The following is a 19,583-nucleotide window of genomic DNA, read 5'->3' as shown; positions in this document are numbered from 1 at the left end:
CAGGTAAAGGTGGGAGGTGAGCCCAACAGATTCTGGGAATATGGTGACTGTTGCCCTGGCAACAGGTCTGTGGACCCGCCCATGCATCAACACAGGCTTTGGATGTCCTGGTGCTAACACCACTGTTGGGCAAAGGTGTTGTCACATGCTAGACTGAGGCATTTCGGAGGAATGAGAAATCAAAAGCTCTTGCTGTAAATCAAGAGGGAATCATAGAAACACCACTCGCACATTCTTCCTAAAGGACATTTATTATCATTATTATTATCATTATTATCATTATCATTATTATTGTTGTTAAATGAAGGAACATTCTAAGAGCCTATTTTGTCTGAGGTGGGAAACCTGAGACTCCATAGGGTCACTGACTTACAAAAAGTTACTTCTAACACTTGCCTTTGGTAGTAGGGTGAGGAGAGTGTACAAGACCAAGCAGTGAGTGTAAGAAACATTCCCTTCCTGGGTGAATGCCTTCCCATGAGAGACAGTGTCCCTCAGAAGCCACCTTTAGATATGAGGGCAATATGGCTGTGACATCTGTCATCTCACTGATTGCCATGGTTGAGTCAGCTGATCTGGCTGGCTAGACAAATGTCCTCCCACTCCCTTACTGTCCCACACGTTCCCTTCCAAAGCTGCATGCGCCATTGAAGATGACCTTCTTCCGCATAGAAAGACCATCCTCCAATCCATGGCTATGGTCCGCTGCTAGAACCTCCAAACAGGCCCTCCAGGTCAAACGCTGCCCACACCAGCCTATGTGAGACAGGAACCCATTACATGACTCCCAAAACTGCAGGTCATTGCATCTTGGTTAAATGCCATCTCATTTAATCTCACCTCTGAGCTAGTGTCTCTGTCCCCTCTTCACTGATGGGTGACCTAGGTCAGGAGGCTATCTTCTAGTACTGTGAGCCTGGCTCACTGGGAGAGCCTGATGAATTGACAATGAGAAGATAAGCTCCATCGTGGAAGATTCTGAACCCTGTCTCTAAAAAGTCAGGTGGATCTCTGAGTTTGAGGCCAGCCTGGTCTACAGAGTGAGTTCTAGGACAGCCAGGGCTATACAGAGGAACCCTAGCTCAAAAAACCATAATAAATAAATAAATAAATAAATAAGAGAGAGAGTCTCTCCTGAAAACTTGAGCTCCCTGAGCCCCCAAGAACCCAGGTCTCCTTGCCAAACCCTTTGGCTCTGCCTTAAGCTCTGTGGGTTTGTCACCTGAGAGACAGAACCAAGACAGACTTGGCAATCACAAACCCTGTCTTCACCATGGATCGGCTGTATGACTTGGCCAAGTTCCTCAAACTCTTTAACCCTGTTTTCTCCTATGTCCATGAATGCCATACTAACGACCTTGTCAGGCTGCTGGTAGGGCCAGCACAAACCATGTGACCCCAGAGCTCAGTGGATAGGGTGTGTTATTGTAATCGTAAACATTAGAGGTGTCGGGCTGGCGAGATGTCTCCACAGGTAAGAGCACTGACTGCTCTTCTGAAGGTCCTGAGTTCGGATCCCAGCAACCACATGGTGGTGTACAACCACCCATAATGGGATCGGATGTCCTCTTCTGGTGCTGTCTGAAGACAGCTACAGTGTACCTATTTATGATAATAAATAAATATCTGGTCTGGAGCAAACAGGGACTGAGCAAACAGGGTTGACCAGAGCGAGTGGGGCTGACTGGAGTGAGCAGAGGTCCTAAAAATTCAATTCCCAACAACCATATGGAGGCTCACAACCATCTGTACAGCTACAGTGTACCCATATACATAAAATAAATAAATAAATCTTTAAAAAAAAAATTAGAGGTGTCACCAGTGCTGGAACTTGGCCCATGCAGTCTCAACGATTTTCCCTGAATATGGAGGTAGGTGTATAAAATTCATTTGTGCGTGCTGTATAATATTCACACAAATATCCTCCATGACCTCCTTCTTCAGGTGATAGCTGGGTGCTATGCTATGCTATTTCAGCCTTTTTGATTTGTTTGATTTTGTTTTGTTGTTTTTGGTTTTGTTTTAGCTTGGTATAGTTTGGTTTGGTTTGTTGAGACAGGGTTTCTCTGTGTAGCCTTGGCTGTCCTGGAACTCACTCTGTGGAGCAGGTTGGCCTAAGACTCGGGGACTCACCTGCCTCTGCCTCCCAAATCCTGGGATCAAAGGTGTGCTCTGTTACTACCTGGCCTACTGCAGCTTTTTACAGTGTAAATTTTAAATGTACTCTAAGCTCTGTAATTTCGTGGCTTTTCATTTGAGATGTCGTAGCTTCTGCATAGGTTTGTGGCACACACACTCCTGCCTTCTTTTGGGACTATACCACAAGTATTGTTCTGAGCTGGAGTGTGATGGCTCCCTCCATCCTTCCAGTCTGCCATCTGGTGACATACTTGATTACGTATTAACTGTCACCCTCAGCTGGTCTAAGTGTCAGCAGCTTCTCTGGCCAGGGCGGTATGTGGGAGAGAGCAGGTCCCTGTGAAGTGCCTCTCTTCTCAAGGCTTAGCTGTCCTGGTGCTCTGCCTCCTCCTTGGACTGTTACTCTACAGAACCCCTGGGTCACTTAGAGGACATTTCATCTGGGCGCTTTTGTAATTGTAATGCCTCTGACCAAACAGAAAGGGATAAAGGGCTCATCTCTGGGGTCACCTGGCAACACTGGGTAGCTCTGAGCATGAAACTCAAAGCTTGCTCATGTCCCCCCCACACACAACCCCCGAGTACTCCTAGCTCCTCTCTGCACCCCTTTCCTTTCTTCCCCGGCACTTCTCTGTACCAAAACCCCTTCTTGGCACTGCTCTGGATCTGCACCCTTGAAGTCTTCATCTCCTACCCCTTCCTTTCCTACTTCTGTCCTATGTGCCTCCCCGTTGTCCGCTAAGGGCTTTGTTAAAGCTCCTGGGTATTAGGGCCGCAGCTCTAATAGAATGTCCAGGGGCCGTGAAGCAGGTAAGGCTGCATATGCTTGATTGTTTCTGTATGCTTGGTGGTCGTGGTTGTGGTGTGTGTGTGTGTGTGTGTGTATGTGTGTGTGTGAAGCTGAGGCTGGGGCTGGAGACTGAAGATAAGTTCCCCGCCAGTGTTTCCTACAAACAGTCTCCTATACTTGACTGTGATATTTTAAGCTTGGTTACCTCCCCCGGCTGATCTGTTGCCTCTGCAAATTCAGCTGGCAACTCTTGGCTTCATCGTAGTGTGGCTCGAAATACACCCTTCTGGGTGATAGGGTTCGGCTAAAATAAGCACAGAAATGCTATTCATGGCTGCAAAGTTGGGAACCACAGTGGGATGCCGGCGCTGAGAGCCGCGTTGTAGACTGGATACAGTACGGATGCTAACCTGCTGTTTCTGCTCTTCCCTCATGCCTTCCCGGATTCAGAGAGAGGTAACCGGCGATTTCTCACTTTTCCCCTTCCCTGGCATCTCATGTGTCTGGCAGAACTCACCGCTTCTTCCATTCCATCCCCATCCTCACAGCTTCCCTGCCTCTCAAGGCAGACCTTTGTCTTGCTTAACCTCTTCTCATCATTTGCACCTGGGCCCCTAACCTACTTCTGTGTGTGGTCCTATTTGGGGAAGGTGTTCGGCTGAGTGACCAAGACTAAACGGCCATCCTGCCAGGTCTCGGGTCTCTCTCACCAATGGCTGAACAAATGACTCAGCATGCTGGGGAGGAAATGTGACCGATGTGTTTGGGTCTCCATGTCACATTGGACCTGTGATATACCTTGAAGATTGACAGTTTGGAACTTTGATGTGTTCTCTTAATTTTCCTGGGTGGCTAGCCAGAATTCAGTCAATTTCAGTATCAGTTCTTACCACAGCACAGCCAGGGAACTCTCTTGTCTTCCTTGAAGGATGTTATCCATGGAGAGGACATACCCATGAAATTCATGGTGCTTATACAGTTTCAAATGCTCTGAATGTCAGCCTCCAAATTGATGGAATGGATATATATATATATATATGAAGGACATTGTCAGAAGTGCCAGCCATAGTGAAGAGACAGACCCAGGGATGAGCTCCTCTTTGCTTTGGGCTCCCTCCTATCTACACTCCCTATTGTAGCTAGAAACCATTTTTCTGTCTTGCCCAGTGGCTGGAGATGGGACTAACAGAAGATATGACTAAGAGAAGTTCTCCTCACCTTGGGCCTGAGCATAGGGTATAAGCTTTCTTACCTCTGCGCACCACAGCTCCTATAGGAATCCACAGTAGGGAAGTGTCCAGACATTTGCCAGCCCTTCCCTTCCTCCTTCCCTTCCTCCTTCCCTTCCTCCTTCCCTCTGCGTCCAGGTCTCCTTACTAGGAGACAGCTGTGACAGCTGTTCTGAATATTAACAGGGAGAGTGCACACTAGAGAACGCTCCGCCTTCTGTTCAGGCCTCCTCACTCCTGGCAGATGGTAGAATTCAGGCCTGCTGTTTACCCAGTCCCCCTCTCAAGAACGTTCCCAGAGAGGCCCTGGCTGTACAGAATGTGTTCACCGCAGGTAGCGAGGTGTCGGGCTGCTCCTTTCAGAATTCAGCCTCTTCTTAGATGAAGCAGAAGGAGACAGAAGTTTGCCAAGTTGGAACCCAAGCTTGATGAGATCCTAGATACACACGCATGGTATGGTTGATGTTGGGTATGACGAAACAGAAAAATGCCGCCCGAGACAGGCAGCAGGCAGTTGCTCTCGACCGGCCATCTAGGGCAGTGAAGTTTCTCATGTCCCCGTCTCCGTCTCCTATACCTCCCACCCCAAGTCTAATCTGAAAATAAGAGCAGTCAGTCCTGGAAACAGGATCCATTTGTCTCCTAGGTCCTAGAGGTATTCGTGGCCAGATTTAGATTCCTGTCAGCACCGTCTGTGTTTTGATGCGTGCCACTTTCTAAATTCCAAATTCCTGTGCTCAACTCCATATGTGAAGCAAAGGGGAGAGAAATCTTCCTCCAAAGGTGCTAGGTCTCCTCCTGATTGTGGCCTCAGCTTACCCTCTGCAGGACACTTGTAGCTTCCACAAAATGGTGGGCTGCAGGGAAGGGTAACTGTGGGTGATTTAGGAAGTTTTCACATCATCCAGTTGATACAGGATTGAGTAAAACATCTTTCTTAGTTAGGGTTGAGAAGAGACACCATGCCCAAGGCAACTTTTATAAGGCAGAGCATTTAATTGTGGCTGGCTTACAGGTTCAGAGGTTCAGTCCATTATCATCATGGCAGGAAGCATGGCAGCATGCAGGCAGACATGGTGCTGGAGAAGGAGCTGAGAGTTCTACATCTTCATCTAGTACCATATGACTTCTGTTTTCCCTTTTTCTAGATCCTCAGGCAGCTAGTAGGAGGGCCTCAAGGCTCACCCCACAGTGACACACCTACTCCAACAAGGCCACATCCCCCTAATAGTGCAGTTCCCTGGGCCAAGCATATTCAAACCACCACAGCATCCTTCATGGTGCGGAGGCTGTGATTCAGAGCAGGCTTTTCTTTGCTTTCTCCTCATTCACAATGGTAACTACCACTTAGCAAGTGTCTGTCACAGGCCAGCCTTCACAATGTCTCTGCATAAAAATATGCATCCTACCTGAACAAATATGAATTACTAAATGAAAGATGTCCTCTAGGCTGTGGAGGTAAGAGGTGCCAGTAGAGGAGGTTTGGTGAGACAGTAAATGGAAGAAAGAAGGAGAAAGCTCAAGAGGCATGACATGGCCATCAGTGTAGCTGACGAGGTCATCATGTTCTGGGTCTCCCCAGAAAGTAAAGCCAATTCAACCAGCAAAAAGTACAAGGAAGGAGGTTGCAGCTTCTCATTAGAGAAACACACTATATGTACGAATGTGTGCACATATATATGTATGTATGTATACATGCATACACACATACTATTTTTTCATTCAGCCACTGGAAACCTCACAACAACAAGGCAGGCTGGTTCCACAAGGAAATGAGGTTTCTCTCTGGGTATCACTTGTCGGGGTTACTATAGCAGGGACAGTTAATGTATGTAGCAGCTAAGAGGTCTTTAGACGCCTCCAGTTCATTTGGCAGAGAGAAAAAATACGTAAGTAATTTCCACACACCCTGAGAGAGTTGCCGGAGAGACTGACAGAGTGAGCGAGAGGCTGTTTTTAATAGCAGCCCTTTGAATAAAGAATTGTTTATCCGTTCATTCCATGAAGACTGAGTGAGCAAGCCCCTGTAGGGTGATCGTGATGCTGTGGAGGAGCAGAGAATAATGAAAGCAATCTTTGGTTCTTCACTTTGCCATTAAGAAATTTGAGGCTGTCAAAGAATGTCTCCGCGCTGACATTTTTCTCTCTGGCAGAACCTGAGGCTGGTCCTCTAGGGGAATAATTACAGGAGAGAACAGCAAAAGGACAGGAAGAAAGGATTTGGAAGCACACGGGTTCAGTAATCAAACTGCTAGAGACTTGAGTCCTGTCAGTGACGTCCGCCGGGGTCTGAGGAGGAGACCCGAGGTTGCAGCTGCAAGCCTCCCACTCCCTGCTCTATAGAGCAAAACTCCACAGCTCCCAGGGTGGCAAGAAAGAAATGGAGTAGGAGTCTGAGCACAGTGGCCTGGCCCACACCTGCTTTGACAGACAGCCCCTACTGCAGCCTTGTACAGGGTGTGAGCTGGAACAAAGGGTCATCAAGCAGAACAACTTGGACAGTTAGCTATCTAGAAGAATGGGTGGGAAAACTGAAGCCATGTTGTGACTGCGGTCTGGGGTCCATTTAGACGAGTGTTGTAGTTTTTATGTATGAATGGCTGAGTCCCTGGAAAATGCTTAGCTGTGTGACACGCCCAACCACCATGAGGCAGTAGAGGAGCCTGTCTCTAGAAATACACCACTACTGTGGAAGCTAGTACACATAGACTCTTTAGTGGCTCTTGTAATGTCCCTACTGCAGACCAGCCAGCTACCTATCCCACAGTGTCTGAGCCATAGGGACCCCTATGTCATAGGCCAGCTGTATACCCCACTCCCCAAGCTATTGCTGACCAACTGGGACGTGACACCTGATAGGCACATGGGCCCTAGTGGTCTCCTGAGTTCATGGGCCAGGCACCAGAAGGGTCGTTTGCCCAACTTCCAGGAGTCCTCTGACCATGGAGGGATATATACAAAATGGTTTCTTTGTTTCCTCAGAATGCAGGAAGATCACTAGAAGACATGGAAGAATCCAAGGTATAAGCGTAATGGCCTATGGCATCATGGTCCTGGCAGGGGCAGTCAAATTTTATACCATGCTAGTTGGTGCCATTTTGATGACTGTGGAAGTCGAGTAGTCAGGCGTGGGAGTTTCTTGTCTGCTTTCATATGCATTTGCTAAGTTCCAAAGAGAAAAGTGATCTTTTAAAAAGTAAATAAGGGATCAGTTTTGTTTTAACCAGGATCCTAAATTCCTCTCTCTAGGGTCAGGGTCCAGGAGGCCAAGGTCACTCTGCCAGGTTCCCCTGTGCCTGTCTCCTACTGCTCGGGCCCTCAGGGCTGGGAATGCCCCCCAGCCTCACCTTGGGCCTCCCTCCTCCCTAACTCTCTTTCCCCGCATTCTCTTTAGAGGTTTCTGCACTGAGCCTTTTGATGTCTTTCCTTGAACCTCACGCCTTGTTTTGCTTCTGTATTCTCTACACTTAGCTGCTCCGCTGACGTCAACTGGCTCTCAGGTCTGTGTCCCTCCCAGACCTCAAAGACCAAGTATCCATGTCGGTGGCCCTCCCCTCTGTTGCCCTCTAAGTACCTCAAACTCAGCATCCACCATCAGAACAAATGTTTTGAAGCACATGACACATGTCTGGACACTAGTAAGAATACTAAGCTTGAATACTGGCCTTCGGTTCAAGGCTAGGTGCCCCTTGAGGAATGTGCGGATCATGGAGTCCTGGGACAGGATTCTTACAGCCACAGCAACACTACATCCCCTGCTGAGTGCAGCGGATAACCAGGGGGCTCTTCCAGACACCCGGGTGCTCTGCTCCCTCCTGTCTTTGTCTGTAGTCATTTGAGCTTCACTTGAGCCTTCTTCACCTTTTTTTACCCTGGAGAGGGTATAAGGACACAGCTCGCGTGTCTCTGACCAGTGTATGACATTTGCCACTGGGCTTCCCGGCTGGAACCTTGTCTGTCTGTGTTTGTATCATTGATGCACCATGGCAGACACACAGAAGGAAACTGTGGAAGCGAATGGACTATTTCAAAAAATAAAAAGAACGCCATACTACAATTTGCGGAAAGTCCTAGGGTAGCTGCATCGTTTCCTATTGCTACTGTAACAAATTACCACAAGCATAAGTGGCTTAAAGTAACAGATCTCTTCTCTCAGAGTACTAGAGGTCTACAGTGGGCTTTACAGACGTGATGGGCTGTCATTCCAGGAAAGGACATGTGCTTGTCCTTACCTGTGCCCCTCTCCCGTGGCCCTGGTCCTGCCCTTTCATGTCTAAGGCAGAAAGTGCCTCCCTTCCCTTGGGATTTCTCTGAACCCAGAGATACAGGCAAATCTCCAGATCCCCGAGTTGGTACATCTTACGGAGCCTTTGAATCAGGACAAGAGCATCTTTGGGGAACAAGGGAAGCCATTGCTGTATCTGCCGCAGCAGCCCCTTTCTGGAAGAGGGATACTAAAAACACAGCTTCTAGAACAACCTGTAAAGAAGAGGTATCTGGACTCACTGTTGATTAATGCTCCAGGTCTGAGGGACAAACCCTGTCACCTCAGCAGACCTCTGTGCTGGGGACGAAACTAACAGCTGTTTTAGGGTGATGCAGGATATATAGTGGAATAAAGTTAGAGGCATGCAGACCTCCTTACTCTACAGAAAGAGGTACAGGGGAGGCCGTTGAAGCCTCCTCGGGGTCAGTGAACGCTCTCACACATGGCTCTCGCTGGGAAATTTCTGCTGTCTCTTATCTATCTAGGGAGAAATAGGAAGAGATAGGCTGCTCAAGATCCGTGAGAAGCCCTCCCCAATAAAACCCAAGGCTGCAACCTTTTCCTTTGGGAAAATGTAGATTCCAGATAATAGCCCTGAGGCGTTCGTCACCCTCCCCTGAGCTGAAAGGAAGTGAAGATTAATAATAATGATTTTTTTTTAATTATACCTGTGAGGTTACACATAAAGGCACAGACAGCACAAAGCTCATGCTCAGGAGAACTGATCTAGTGGTTAGTGGTCCAGGTGTGTCCATCCTCCCTAGTAACCTTGGGATAGCATGCTTCCTGCCAGCCATCATTCAGCAGGGAGGGGAGGCTGGGTCTTAGAAATAAATGTCTCTACCCACACATAAAGATGGGATTAATATCTAGGTCTGGGGTCACACGGGTCTAAGATGCTTCTCTAAGGCCAGAAGGATTTGTGGGTTTGGAATGTTTGCATCTACTTGATGAGATGGGACCCACAACTCAATATGACGATTATTTCTACTTAAGTACACCTTGTTCACATAAGCTGAAGGCAACTCTAACACCATTTTAATAACTTCATTCAGAAAGTTTCACAGCTGGGCAGTGGTGGCACACACTTTTAATCCGAGCACATGGGAGGGAGCGGCAGGTGGATCTCTGTGAGTTCGAGGCCAACCTGGTCTACTCAGTGAGTTCCAAGACAGCCAGGGCTACACAGAGAAACCCTGTCTCCAAAGGGAGGAAAAAGTTTGATGATGTAGATTTTTCTACTTGTCAACACCCACAAAGCTTTGGCTTGAGGATTTGGGGTTAGGGATGTTTGCTAAGCAGAAACAGGAGTGAATCTGAAGCTGGTTTGCCTGCATCTGACAAGCTACCAGCTGTTCCTTCCTGTGCCTTAGAGAGGGCACAGAAGGAACTATGCATTTCTACAGAAGAGAGGGTCCCTTGTAGGGCCCAGGCAGGCCTCAGGAAGGCTGTACTGAGTAGATGGGTAAGCCCTGGACAATGAGGGATGATTCAACAACACGGAATCATGGGGACCCTTTTCTTCAGCAGACAAAGGGGGGAGACCCTGAGAGAAGGAATGATGTGGAAAAGATGGCACAGTCATTCCACATCTCTTAAAATCCAGACAAGGATGCTTGCACCTTCTGTGCATGACTCCAGGGCATCTGGAGAGATTGGGCCTCGGAAACACAGCAGCCAGACCTGGGAGTTGGAAGGAAAAGGGTTGTGAGACATTGTGTGCCTTACTGTACCAACCATCTGGGGGATGCAGGAGCTTGGGGAGGCAGCCAAGTACAAGGCTTCCCTTGAGCAGTCTCCAGAAGGGAACGGTTGCTTTTTTTAGGTCGTGTGTCTCCTTTATAGCGCTTGAGACTAGGATGTGAAGGCTTTGGAACATGTGGAGAAAGACAATGTTTGCCTCTCAAAAGTCTCCCTACCTCTGCAAATCTATAACTTTTTCTGCTAGACCTGTCCTTCACCCAGTGCCACAGTATCCATTCCCACCTCCAGGTAAACACCACCATTCCCAACAGGCGTGTGCTTCAGTTCATAAACATTACAAATTCCTGTTACTGTCAGGCAGAGAGGAGGCATTGGGAATAAGGCACAAGGCATCTTCACAGAGCTTCACAAACACGCAGGTTTATTGGCAACTGCAGTCTACACAGGGAACCTGGAGGGGGCACTGCTGAGACAGGGTAAACACAGGCAGGGATAAGAACTTGCTAGACCGACGAAGCCAGAAAGGGAGCAAGGGATTCAGGAGATGTCCAGGTGGTGAGCTAGGCCATAATATTGACATCAGGCACAGGACTCTGGCTGGGAGACTAGGGGACATGTGATTCCAGCATGGGGAATCACGGAAGGAGCAGCAGGCACTTAGGACAGATGCTGAGGCAGGTGAGGGTAGAACCTGTGAGGTAGGCAGGGATTGCCTAGCCTGGAGCCAACTCCAAGGCTTCCGGTGGCACACAAGCAAGAAGGCAGGCTTCTCTTGCCAATCCTTCTAGCTCATCTCCTTCCTTCACCCTCGTCCCACATTTCTGGCTAGAGCTTCATGAGGTCAGCTACGAAAACAGCACTAGTTCTTTTTTTTTTTTTTTTTTTTTAAGATTTATTTTATGTATGTGAGTATACATTTTGTGGTTGTGAGCCTTCATGTGGTTGTTGGGAATTGAATTTTTAGGACCTCTGCTCACTCCGGTCAGCCCTGCTCGTTCAGGTCTCCCCTACCCCCACTCACTCACTCTGGCCCAAAGATTTATTTATTATTATGCATAAGTAGACTGTAGCTGACTTCAGACGCACTAGAAGAGGGTGTCAGATCTCATTATGGATGATTGTGAGCCACCATGTGTTTGCTAGGATTTGAACTCAGGACCTTTGGAAGAGAGCAAAGGTCTTACCCACTGAGCCATCTTGCCAGCCCACCAGTTCTTATATTAAGAAAAGTAATTTAACCTGCAGGGTAGCTCACACCTTTCATACCAGCACTTGGGGAGGTAGAAGCAAAATAACTGCTATTATTTTGTGGCCAACCTGGGCCACATCACAAGAACATATGTCAAAAACCCACGAATAGGGGCCGAGGAAGGTGACTCAGCAGTTAAGAGTGTATGCATGCTGCTCTTACTGACCTGAGCTAGGTTCCTAGCACCCGCCTCACAACAGCTGCAACTCCAGCTTCAGGGAGCTCTGATGCCTCTGGCCTCAGGGGGCACCTGCGCACACATGTACATACCTACACAATATATATAATTAAAATATAGAATATATCTTTCAAAATTTAAAAAACTAGAGAAGACAAGTAATATAAAAATAAATTCAACTGCTCTGTGGGGTAGCTCGTGCCTACAGCCTCAGAACTTGAGAAATTAGACAAGAGGATTGGAGTTCTAGGGCCAGCCTGGGCTATTACAGTGAGCCGTTTTACTCCCACTCTGGAGGACCACTACCTCCATTAATAGCAACAAGAAACTTAATGGTGTGGCATGGCTCTTTTGAAGCCACGTAATGTCACAGTGGGTATCAGTAAAAACATACACACGCCTGGCATGGGCCACTTGCTGGAACTAACCAGATATATAACACAGGAGGCCAGCCTGGCCCCCGGGGCTGATGTATGGCTATTCAGCAGAGTCATGTGCCTTTGATAGTATTCCAGCCACAGGATCTGTGTGCTCTGGTGTTCCCTCTGATAGCCCATCAGCGTTCTCAGGCATCCTCCGGGTACACATGCATACGTGCACACATCACCGCCCATTGTTACACTTCTGCTGCTGAGCCATTTGCCGTTGTATCATTCTGCAGTTCACATCTTCGCAGTTCTGTGTTCATTGTCTCACCATCCTATCTGTGACAGACGCTTTCTGCAGAATTCCGTGTTCTCTCTGCATTGTCCTCTACCCTAAAGTTCAAGAGCCTAGGTTTAGAAGACACTGTCATGTCATGCAGCTGCCTATCCTTAACAGCCACCGAACTCTGCTTCTGCCGTCCATAGCTGCTGAAGTCTTGGGTTCTGTTTTTAACCTGCATCCACAGTTCACCACTGACATGCTGGCCATGAGCTCAGTTAACATTCACAACTAGAGAACGTGTTGGTTCTCTAGGCTCCCTTTCCTAATAACCTGGTGAATTTTCTTTGCCTAGGGACTTTGCTTATGTGGCGAGAGACAAAGACACGAGGATTCTGAAATGCCATGTGTTTCGATGTGACACACCAGCAAAAGCCATTGCCACAAGTCTCCACGAAATCTGTTCCAAGGTAAGATGGGTCAGGGCACGGGCAGAGTCTACCTCCCTGTTTCTTCTTACTGCCTGAGCAGATAAGACAATCAGGAGGGCAGGAGAGCTGCCTGGGAAGTCAAGTTCAGGAAGAAGCAGGCAGGTGGTGCTCAGCCGTGTCATGAATGTGTAGTGGTCCTTCGAAGTCCAGGGCATCGGTAACAGATCCATTAGGGTTAACCACTTACATCCTCAGATGCCCAAGTCACTCACAAGACGGCGGGGTATTTGCTGGTTACTTATGCTTTCCTCCTCTGTATGCCAGAGCACTTCTAGGTTGCATACCTAGAGAAATGACTTTCCAGCCTTGCAATAAAAATCTTGGGCTGGGATTGAAAGTGAGTTACTTGTAGGGCAACTGGTGACCGGGCTTCTTTCAATTCCCAAGTCCACACCACTGTATAACTCTCTGGTAGAGAACAAGAGCAAAGAGTGTGGTGTCTGCACATGGTGACCATTAGTGTCCCTCACGGAAGAGAGACTGCCCGGAAGACTCGGAGAATAATGAGGATAGCGGCTGACATTTCTGAGCCTTCCAGATTCATTTCACACTCATTTAATCCACACAACTGAGCTTCAACGTAAATTCAGTGAAGGGAGTAAGACCAAGAAGGGAAGCTTACTTATGCAAGGTCACAGCCAGTAGGAGCAGTGGTGGGATTTGAACCATACACTGACTCCAGAGCCCTGGAAAGGGTATGAAAAGTCGACATGGGGCAGCAGCAGGAAGGTGTGTCACTCTCTGCTCCCTGAGCACAGGGGCCAGAAGATCCAGGTGTCCCCACAAGGCACATGCTGGGCTGCTCTCGGCAGAAGGGAATTCTAAAGCACTTATGAGGACTGTTGCTCTAAAGAGATGCTCTGTTTCCTGAGAAGGGAGGCGGGTGAAGTGACAGGTAATGTATGATGCAGAGGCTGGCAGGGAAAGAAGGCAGGAAGGAAGCAACACTGATTTAAATTCCAGTGGAATCAGCTCCAATGCCATGCCATCGTGGCAGAGCTAGCTGGTGACATGGGATCTGTAACCGTGAACCCAAGCTGCACTTTCATTTGATGTCTAGATTATGGCTGAGAGGAAGAATGCCAAAGCCCTGGCCTGCAGCTCTTTACAGGAGAGGACCAATATGAGTCTCGATGTCCCTTTGCAAGGTATGTCTACAGTAATTGTGACTGGATTGTGGCTGCCTCTTCCTCCTCCCCTTCCCCCTCCCCATCTCCCCCATCCTCCTTCTCTTCCTCCTCCTCCTTCTTCTCCTCCAGTTCCTCCTCCTCCTCTTCCTCCTCCTCCTTCTTCTCCTCTACTTTCTCTTCCTCCTCCTCCTCCTCCTCCTCTTCCTCCTCTACTTCCTCCTCCTCCTCTACTTCCTCCTCCTCCTTCCCTCTCTCCTCCTCCTCTACTTCCTCCTCCTTCCCTCCCTCCTCCTCCTTCTCCTCCTTTATTTCCTCCTCCTCCACTTCCTCCTTCTCTTCCTCCTCTACTTCCTCCTCCTTCCTCTACTTCCTCCTTCCCTCCTCCTTCTCCTCCTCCGCTTTCTCTTCCTCCTCCTCCACTTCCTCCTCTTCCTCCTCTACTTCCTCCTCCTCTTCCTCTACTTCCTCCTTCCTTCCCTCCTCCTCCTTCTCCTCCTTCACTTCCTCCTCTTCTATTTCCTCCTCCTCCTTCTCTTCTACTTCCTCCTCTTCCTCCTCCTTCCCTCCCTCCTCGTCCTCCTTCTCCTCCTCCTCCTCCACTTCCTTCTCTTCCTCTGCAGCTTTGGCTAGCCTGGCAAGACAGCAAAGTTGTGCAACTTCATTGGTGTTTCAAGGGCTGAAGAGATGGCTCCAGCTACTCTTACAGAATACCTAGCTTCCATTCTCAGCACCCACGTGGCTCTCTCCTGGAGCTCTATATGTAGGGTATCTATTGCCCTCATCTGGCCTCCACAGTCACAGATGCAAACTAGCAAATATTTCATACGTATAAAATGAAAATATGCCTTCAAATTGGGCATGGTGGCCCCCAACCTAGAATCCATTCTCTAGAATTTGGGAGCTTGAAGCAGGAGCAGGAGCCAGCCTGGGTGCTACAAGATGAGAACCTTTCTAGGTGGCAGAGGGGAAGCTGAGTGTGTGCCCCAGTCCCTCCCAGGGACAGAGTCACTTTTGTCAGTAGTGTTAAACACAAAGGGCACTTGTTTTGTGTTTCTGCTGAACAAATTAAAGACTATTGTCAACAGAGGTTTTTTTGTTATTTGTTTTTTCTTTTTTAACTCATGTATAGCCCCGGGGTAAGGACTCACTAGTTTAAAAATATGTAAGTTCATACCTGGGTTGGGGGGGGCAGTACATTATTTCTCACATGTCTTTGATTGTACCCTTTGTGGTTAAACTTTCTTTGGGCACCAGACACACCTATCAAACAGGGCACAAAAGGCTGTTTCTTAGCACAGGAAAGACTTACCATACCTGATCTTTGCTTCGGAAGCATTTCACTGTGAACGAGAGAGGTCAGTAGGGTTTAGACTGACAGAACCCCTCCATCTGGAGTTGAGAAATGCTGTCCTTACAGAACGTCTGGGAATAAGACATCTTGGTCTGGGTGGCCATCTGGGAGTGCAGATGCCAAACGCATGGCTGGTTTTCACTGTCTCCTGAGCTACTGAGAAACACACTGCTTTTGTTCCCTGTAGTAGATTTTCCAACACCAAAGACGGAGCTGGTGCAGAAGTTCCACGTGCAGTACCTGGGCATGTTACCTGTAGACAGACCTGTCGGTAGGTAAATCTCTGCAAGCCTTCCAGATATGAGAGGCATTTGTTCTCCCACGAGGTCGAGGCTATTGTATCCTTCCTCTCCATGTCTGGATTCATGCCTCTGTGGTATCACCATCTGGACACATAATTGTCCTGATCACATGGATAATGGAGGAAAAGCTAGCCTGACTTGACATGCGATCCCAGCATACATAGCAACTCTAAGGGGACTGATTCGAGTTTCCTGTTTTCCCAGCATTCCAGAGGTAAGCAGCCTAGGGCTGTAGAGTGCCTTGCCGTCCTTCCAGCTTTGGACCAGGCTCCTGCCTCCATCTAACTAGGGACAGGAAGGAAAACCTAGTGGAACCCCCGTGTCTATAAGCTAGGACTCAGAAGTAGTATCTCCAGGGTTCAGGTCCCATCCCGGTGGCAGGAACCGAGCTGCTCCATTTGCTCAAGCTTACAACGAGGCTGGGAGCTGTAGTGTCTACCTACCTGGAGGAAGCCATGGAGAAAGCAGAGCCCTGAGCTCCACTGGGGATAAGGCAAAAGGATCTCTGAGAAGCAGCCCGACAGTTCCTCAAAGGGTTAAAGGTCATAGCCTTTGACCCAGCAGTTCTTCGCCTACCCATGAAAAGTAGAAGCATCATCCCCTGAAAACATTATAGTAGCATTATTCGTGACAATCTGGAAAGTAAAGACCCTCCCAATGCCCATTGCCTGACTGATGGACAAATTCATTAATACTTTCAGAGAATGGAAAGTTTTATATGGCAAGATAAAAAAAAAAAAGGTTAAGGGGGCTGGAGAGATGGCTCAGTGGTTAAGAGCACCATCTGCTCTTCCAGAGGTCCTGAGTTCAATTCCTAACAACCACATGGTGGCTCACAACCATCTGTAATGAGATCTGACACCCTCTTCTGGTGTGTCTGAAGACAGCGGCAGTGTACTTACATATAATAAATAAACAAATCTTTTTAAAAAAAAAAGATTTAAAATTACTGAAACATGCCACAGCATGCATGACCCTTGAAAACGTTGAGATAAATCAAATAAGTCACCCTTTAAAAAAAAAAAGTCATTTGGGCCAGGCAGTGGTGGCGCATGCCTTTAATCCCAGCACTTGGGAAGGCAGAGACAGGCAGATTTCTGAGTTCGAGGCCAGCCTGGTCTACAGAGTGAGTACCAGGACAGCCAGGGCTATACAGAGAAACCCTGTCTCAAAAAAACAAAAACAAAAAAATAATAATAATAATTCCCCTGTAGGGGCTTCTTAATGTGAAATGCTAAGATGCTAGGCATGTCCCTAGAAATAGTAAGGCATTGCTTTGAGATTGGGCTATGGGGAACATGGAGAGTGGTCCCTAAAGTTTACAGGGCTGATGAAAATATTCTAAAGTTGATCTGATGACTGCACTGAATTATTGAACACCATTGAGTGGGGTGTATACCTTAAAAAGAGTGAACTCCATATGACTTACACATCCCAATAAGCTTGTTACTTCTGGGCAGACAAGATAAGCTAAGTGGGTGAAGGGGCTTGCTGCCAAGCCTGCCAGAATGAGTTCAGCCCTCAGACCCCAAATGGTAGAAGGAGAGAACTGACTCTCAAAAGTTGTCCTCTGACATACATATGCATGCTATGTCATGTACTCCACCCCCTACACACACACACCACACAATAAACAGATTTAATTTGTTTTCATGTCAAATTTGATGAAGGAGGATTCAGCACCCTGGTAGATGCTGGCTTCTGTTGGTTCTCCATCCCATGGCTCTCAAAAGCAACATCATGAAGTAGGGGAACCTTTGGAGCAGGTTTGAGGTTGGGGTGTCATGGTCTCACAGACAGGGTTCGCTGAAACACTCACACACCCATGCCCTGCCCCCCACGTATATGCACGTACATACACATGCCCTGGGTCCCTGGAGATGCTCATGACTCTCTATTAGAAAAGCTGGCTTTTTTTCTTCTGAGCAAATGAGAATAAAGTGGTAAGTGGCCTGATACCAGGGACGGCCTGCATGTGGCTGCTGCTGAGCGACTAGACCTGTATTAGAGAGTGGATTTTGAATCATCCTTTCTGTCTGCAGGCATGGACACCCTGAACAGTGCTATAGAAAATCTTATGACGTCATCCAGCAAGGAGGACTGGCCTTCAGTGAACATGAACGTGGCAGATGCCACTGTGACAGTTATCAGTGAAAAGGTGGGGAGCTAGAGAAGGGACAGGCTTGCCTGGGCTACAGAGTAGTTTTGGATACAATGCCCATTCATAAGACTCAGAAACTGAGTCAAAGCTAGACCTCTTAGGGTTTGTACTGCCATGTGATTCAAGTGGCCTATGTTTATGGAAGATTCAAGGCTTTGTCTGTATCTAATTGTGCCTTCCTGATGCCCCAATCCTGCCTTCCTCATTTGCCCCAGAGGCTGATATTGTTCGAGATAATAATGTAGCACCAGCCATGGCTTACTGTGGATTTGGGTTTTGTTATTCGGGGTCCCGTGTGGATTGGGCCATATGCTGTCTGGGGCTGGGTGCAAATGTTGGTTCTGGTAGGGTAGCCCAATGACTTCTAAGTTATGGAGAAGAGGTCATTGGTCATGCTGACAGGCCAACATTAGCCTCAACCCGGATTATCCTAGCATGGTGACAAATTCATTTGCCTAAGATCAAGTTGGAGGCACGGAACCAAGCTTTAAAGCCAGGCAGTCTGACTCGGGCCTACTTTACAAATGCATGAAGCACTGTGGGAAGGCCCCGGGTCATAAGCGTATCCTCCTGGCTTCTGCCACCAATGAGACATCGACAGAACCACTTCACCCCATAGCAGTAGGCAGAATTCTTCCGAGCCTGCCTGCCTCTCCGCTCATGCTGGATGGTATCCCTCCTACAGCATGTTGCTGTGTCCTCTCCCACTACAGTGTCCTGGCTACTGCTGCTCTCTCTCACATCCCTTTGTCCTCGGTCCATCTCCCAAATTCCGAGTCCTGCATTTCTTTCCCAAACCTCCTGACCTCTCCCACCAGAGCAGTCCGCCTATGAAATGTGTCTCATCCCTGAATATTTAACAAGTGAGGATGTTATGATTTGAAAGCCGGTATTCTGGCTCTGCTTACTAACTCACAAATTGCCGGTGGCTGTTGCAGTGGGTGTCAGCTATCAAATGAATTCCACACGCATCTTTATCCCGCCTTGTGTGTGGGGAAGTAGAAGGTGGGGTGATTAGACAGATGTGTTGATTAGGCAGCATTTTGTCTTCCACAATGTTAGACGTGATTTGGTGCACTGTTTTGCTTGAGTAAAAAAAGCCTATGGAGAGAGACTTGAGAGTCCTTTTCTCCTGGGTCCTCAAGGTTTGCCTAGACAAAGAGGTCTTGAGCCACTGGGTGACCTGCATTGTGCAGTTTGTAGAAGTCTACATGACAGCGGGTGTTCCATTCCTCCCATAGTGAAGAAGATGTGGGGATGTGGGATATGCTGGATGAACTCCCATCCCATTCCCCAACAGCAGTGTCACTCACAGTGAGATCAGATAGCAGGAGACACCCATGGCAGTGGTGGCTTCTCTGGCCACTTAAGCCAAGATTCACCTTTCTGCTAAGATGCAGGTCCTACCGGGCTGGGCTCTCGATGAGTGTTCGAGGTGGAAAGTTTTTGCCAACAGCTGTCTGGCCTCCTAGATCTAGTGCACAAGTGCTGAACGATGTCTCTCACAGAATGAAGAGGAAGTCTTGGTGGAGTGTCGAGTGCGGTTTCTGTCCTTCATGGGCGTCGGGAAGGACGTCCATACATTTGCCTTCATCATGGACACTGGGAACCAGCGCTTTGAGTGCCATGTGTTCTGGTGTGAGCCTAATGCAGCCAATGTGTCGGAAGCTGTCCAGGCTGCCTGCATGGTGAGTGAGCCCATCCTGTATGTAGAAACCCACCCTACCTGTCCCGCGCTTCACTGACCAGCAGCAATGACAACACCGAGGCTCCTTCTCACGCGGTTTACTCAGGAATTCCTTTTTGTTGCAGCTCTTTCAGGTTTCTTGGTGTTACAGCTCTCTCAGGTTTCTTGGTGTTACAGCTCTCTCAGGTTTCTTGCTTCTGTGGAATGGCCCCGGCTGCCCAGCGAACGCTGCTTTTATACCCGAGCCCGAGCTCTCAAGT

At 48.2% G+C, this 19,583-nt stretch overlaps 1 protein-coding gene across 15 annotated transcripts in view; it reads left to right on the top strand.

Annotated features, from left to right (window-relative positions):
• Positions 1-19,583, top strand: part of Apbb2 (amyloid beta precursor protein binding family B member 2) — a 337,969-nt gene extending 318,386 nt beyond the window's left edge. For 5 of the 15 annotated variants that reach the window (XM_031342495.1, XM_031342490.1, XM_031342491.1 and 2 more), the window contains 6 exons: positions 3,380-3,385; positions 12,557-12,671; positions 13,753-13,840; positions 15,361-15,444; positions 17,518-17,633; positions 19,145-19,578. In XM_031342495.1, the coding sequence (XP_031198355.1) occupies positions 3,380-3,385; positions 12,557-12,671; positions 13,753-13,840; positions 15,361-15,444; positions 17,518-17,633; positions 19,145-19,381 (646 nt within the window). In that variant the 3' untranslated portion in view covers positions 19,382-19,578. Of the gene's footprint in view, positions 1-3,379; positions 3,386-12,556; positions 12,672-13,752; positions 13,841-15,360; positions 15,445-17,517; positions 17,634-19,144 lie in introns of all 15 variants that reach the window. The other 10 variants (XM_031342504.1, XM_031342499.1, XM_031342498.1 and 7 more) reach the window with 7 other exon arrangements.

This window comes from Mastomys coucha, unplaced genomic scaffold, assembly GCF_008632895.1.
Source record: "Mastomys coucha isolate ucsf_1 unplaced genomic scaffold, UCSF_Mcou_1 pScaffold22, whole genome shotgun sequence".
NCBI classification, from domain to species: Eukaryota; Metazoa; Chordata; class Mammalia; order Rodentia; family Muridae; genus Mastomys; species Mastomys coucha.
Note: the sequence above shows the minus strand (reverse complement) of the source record. Positions and strands in the feature narration are given on the sequence as shown.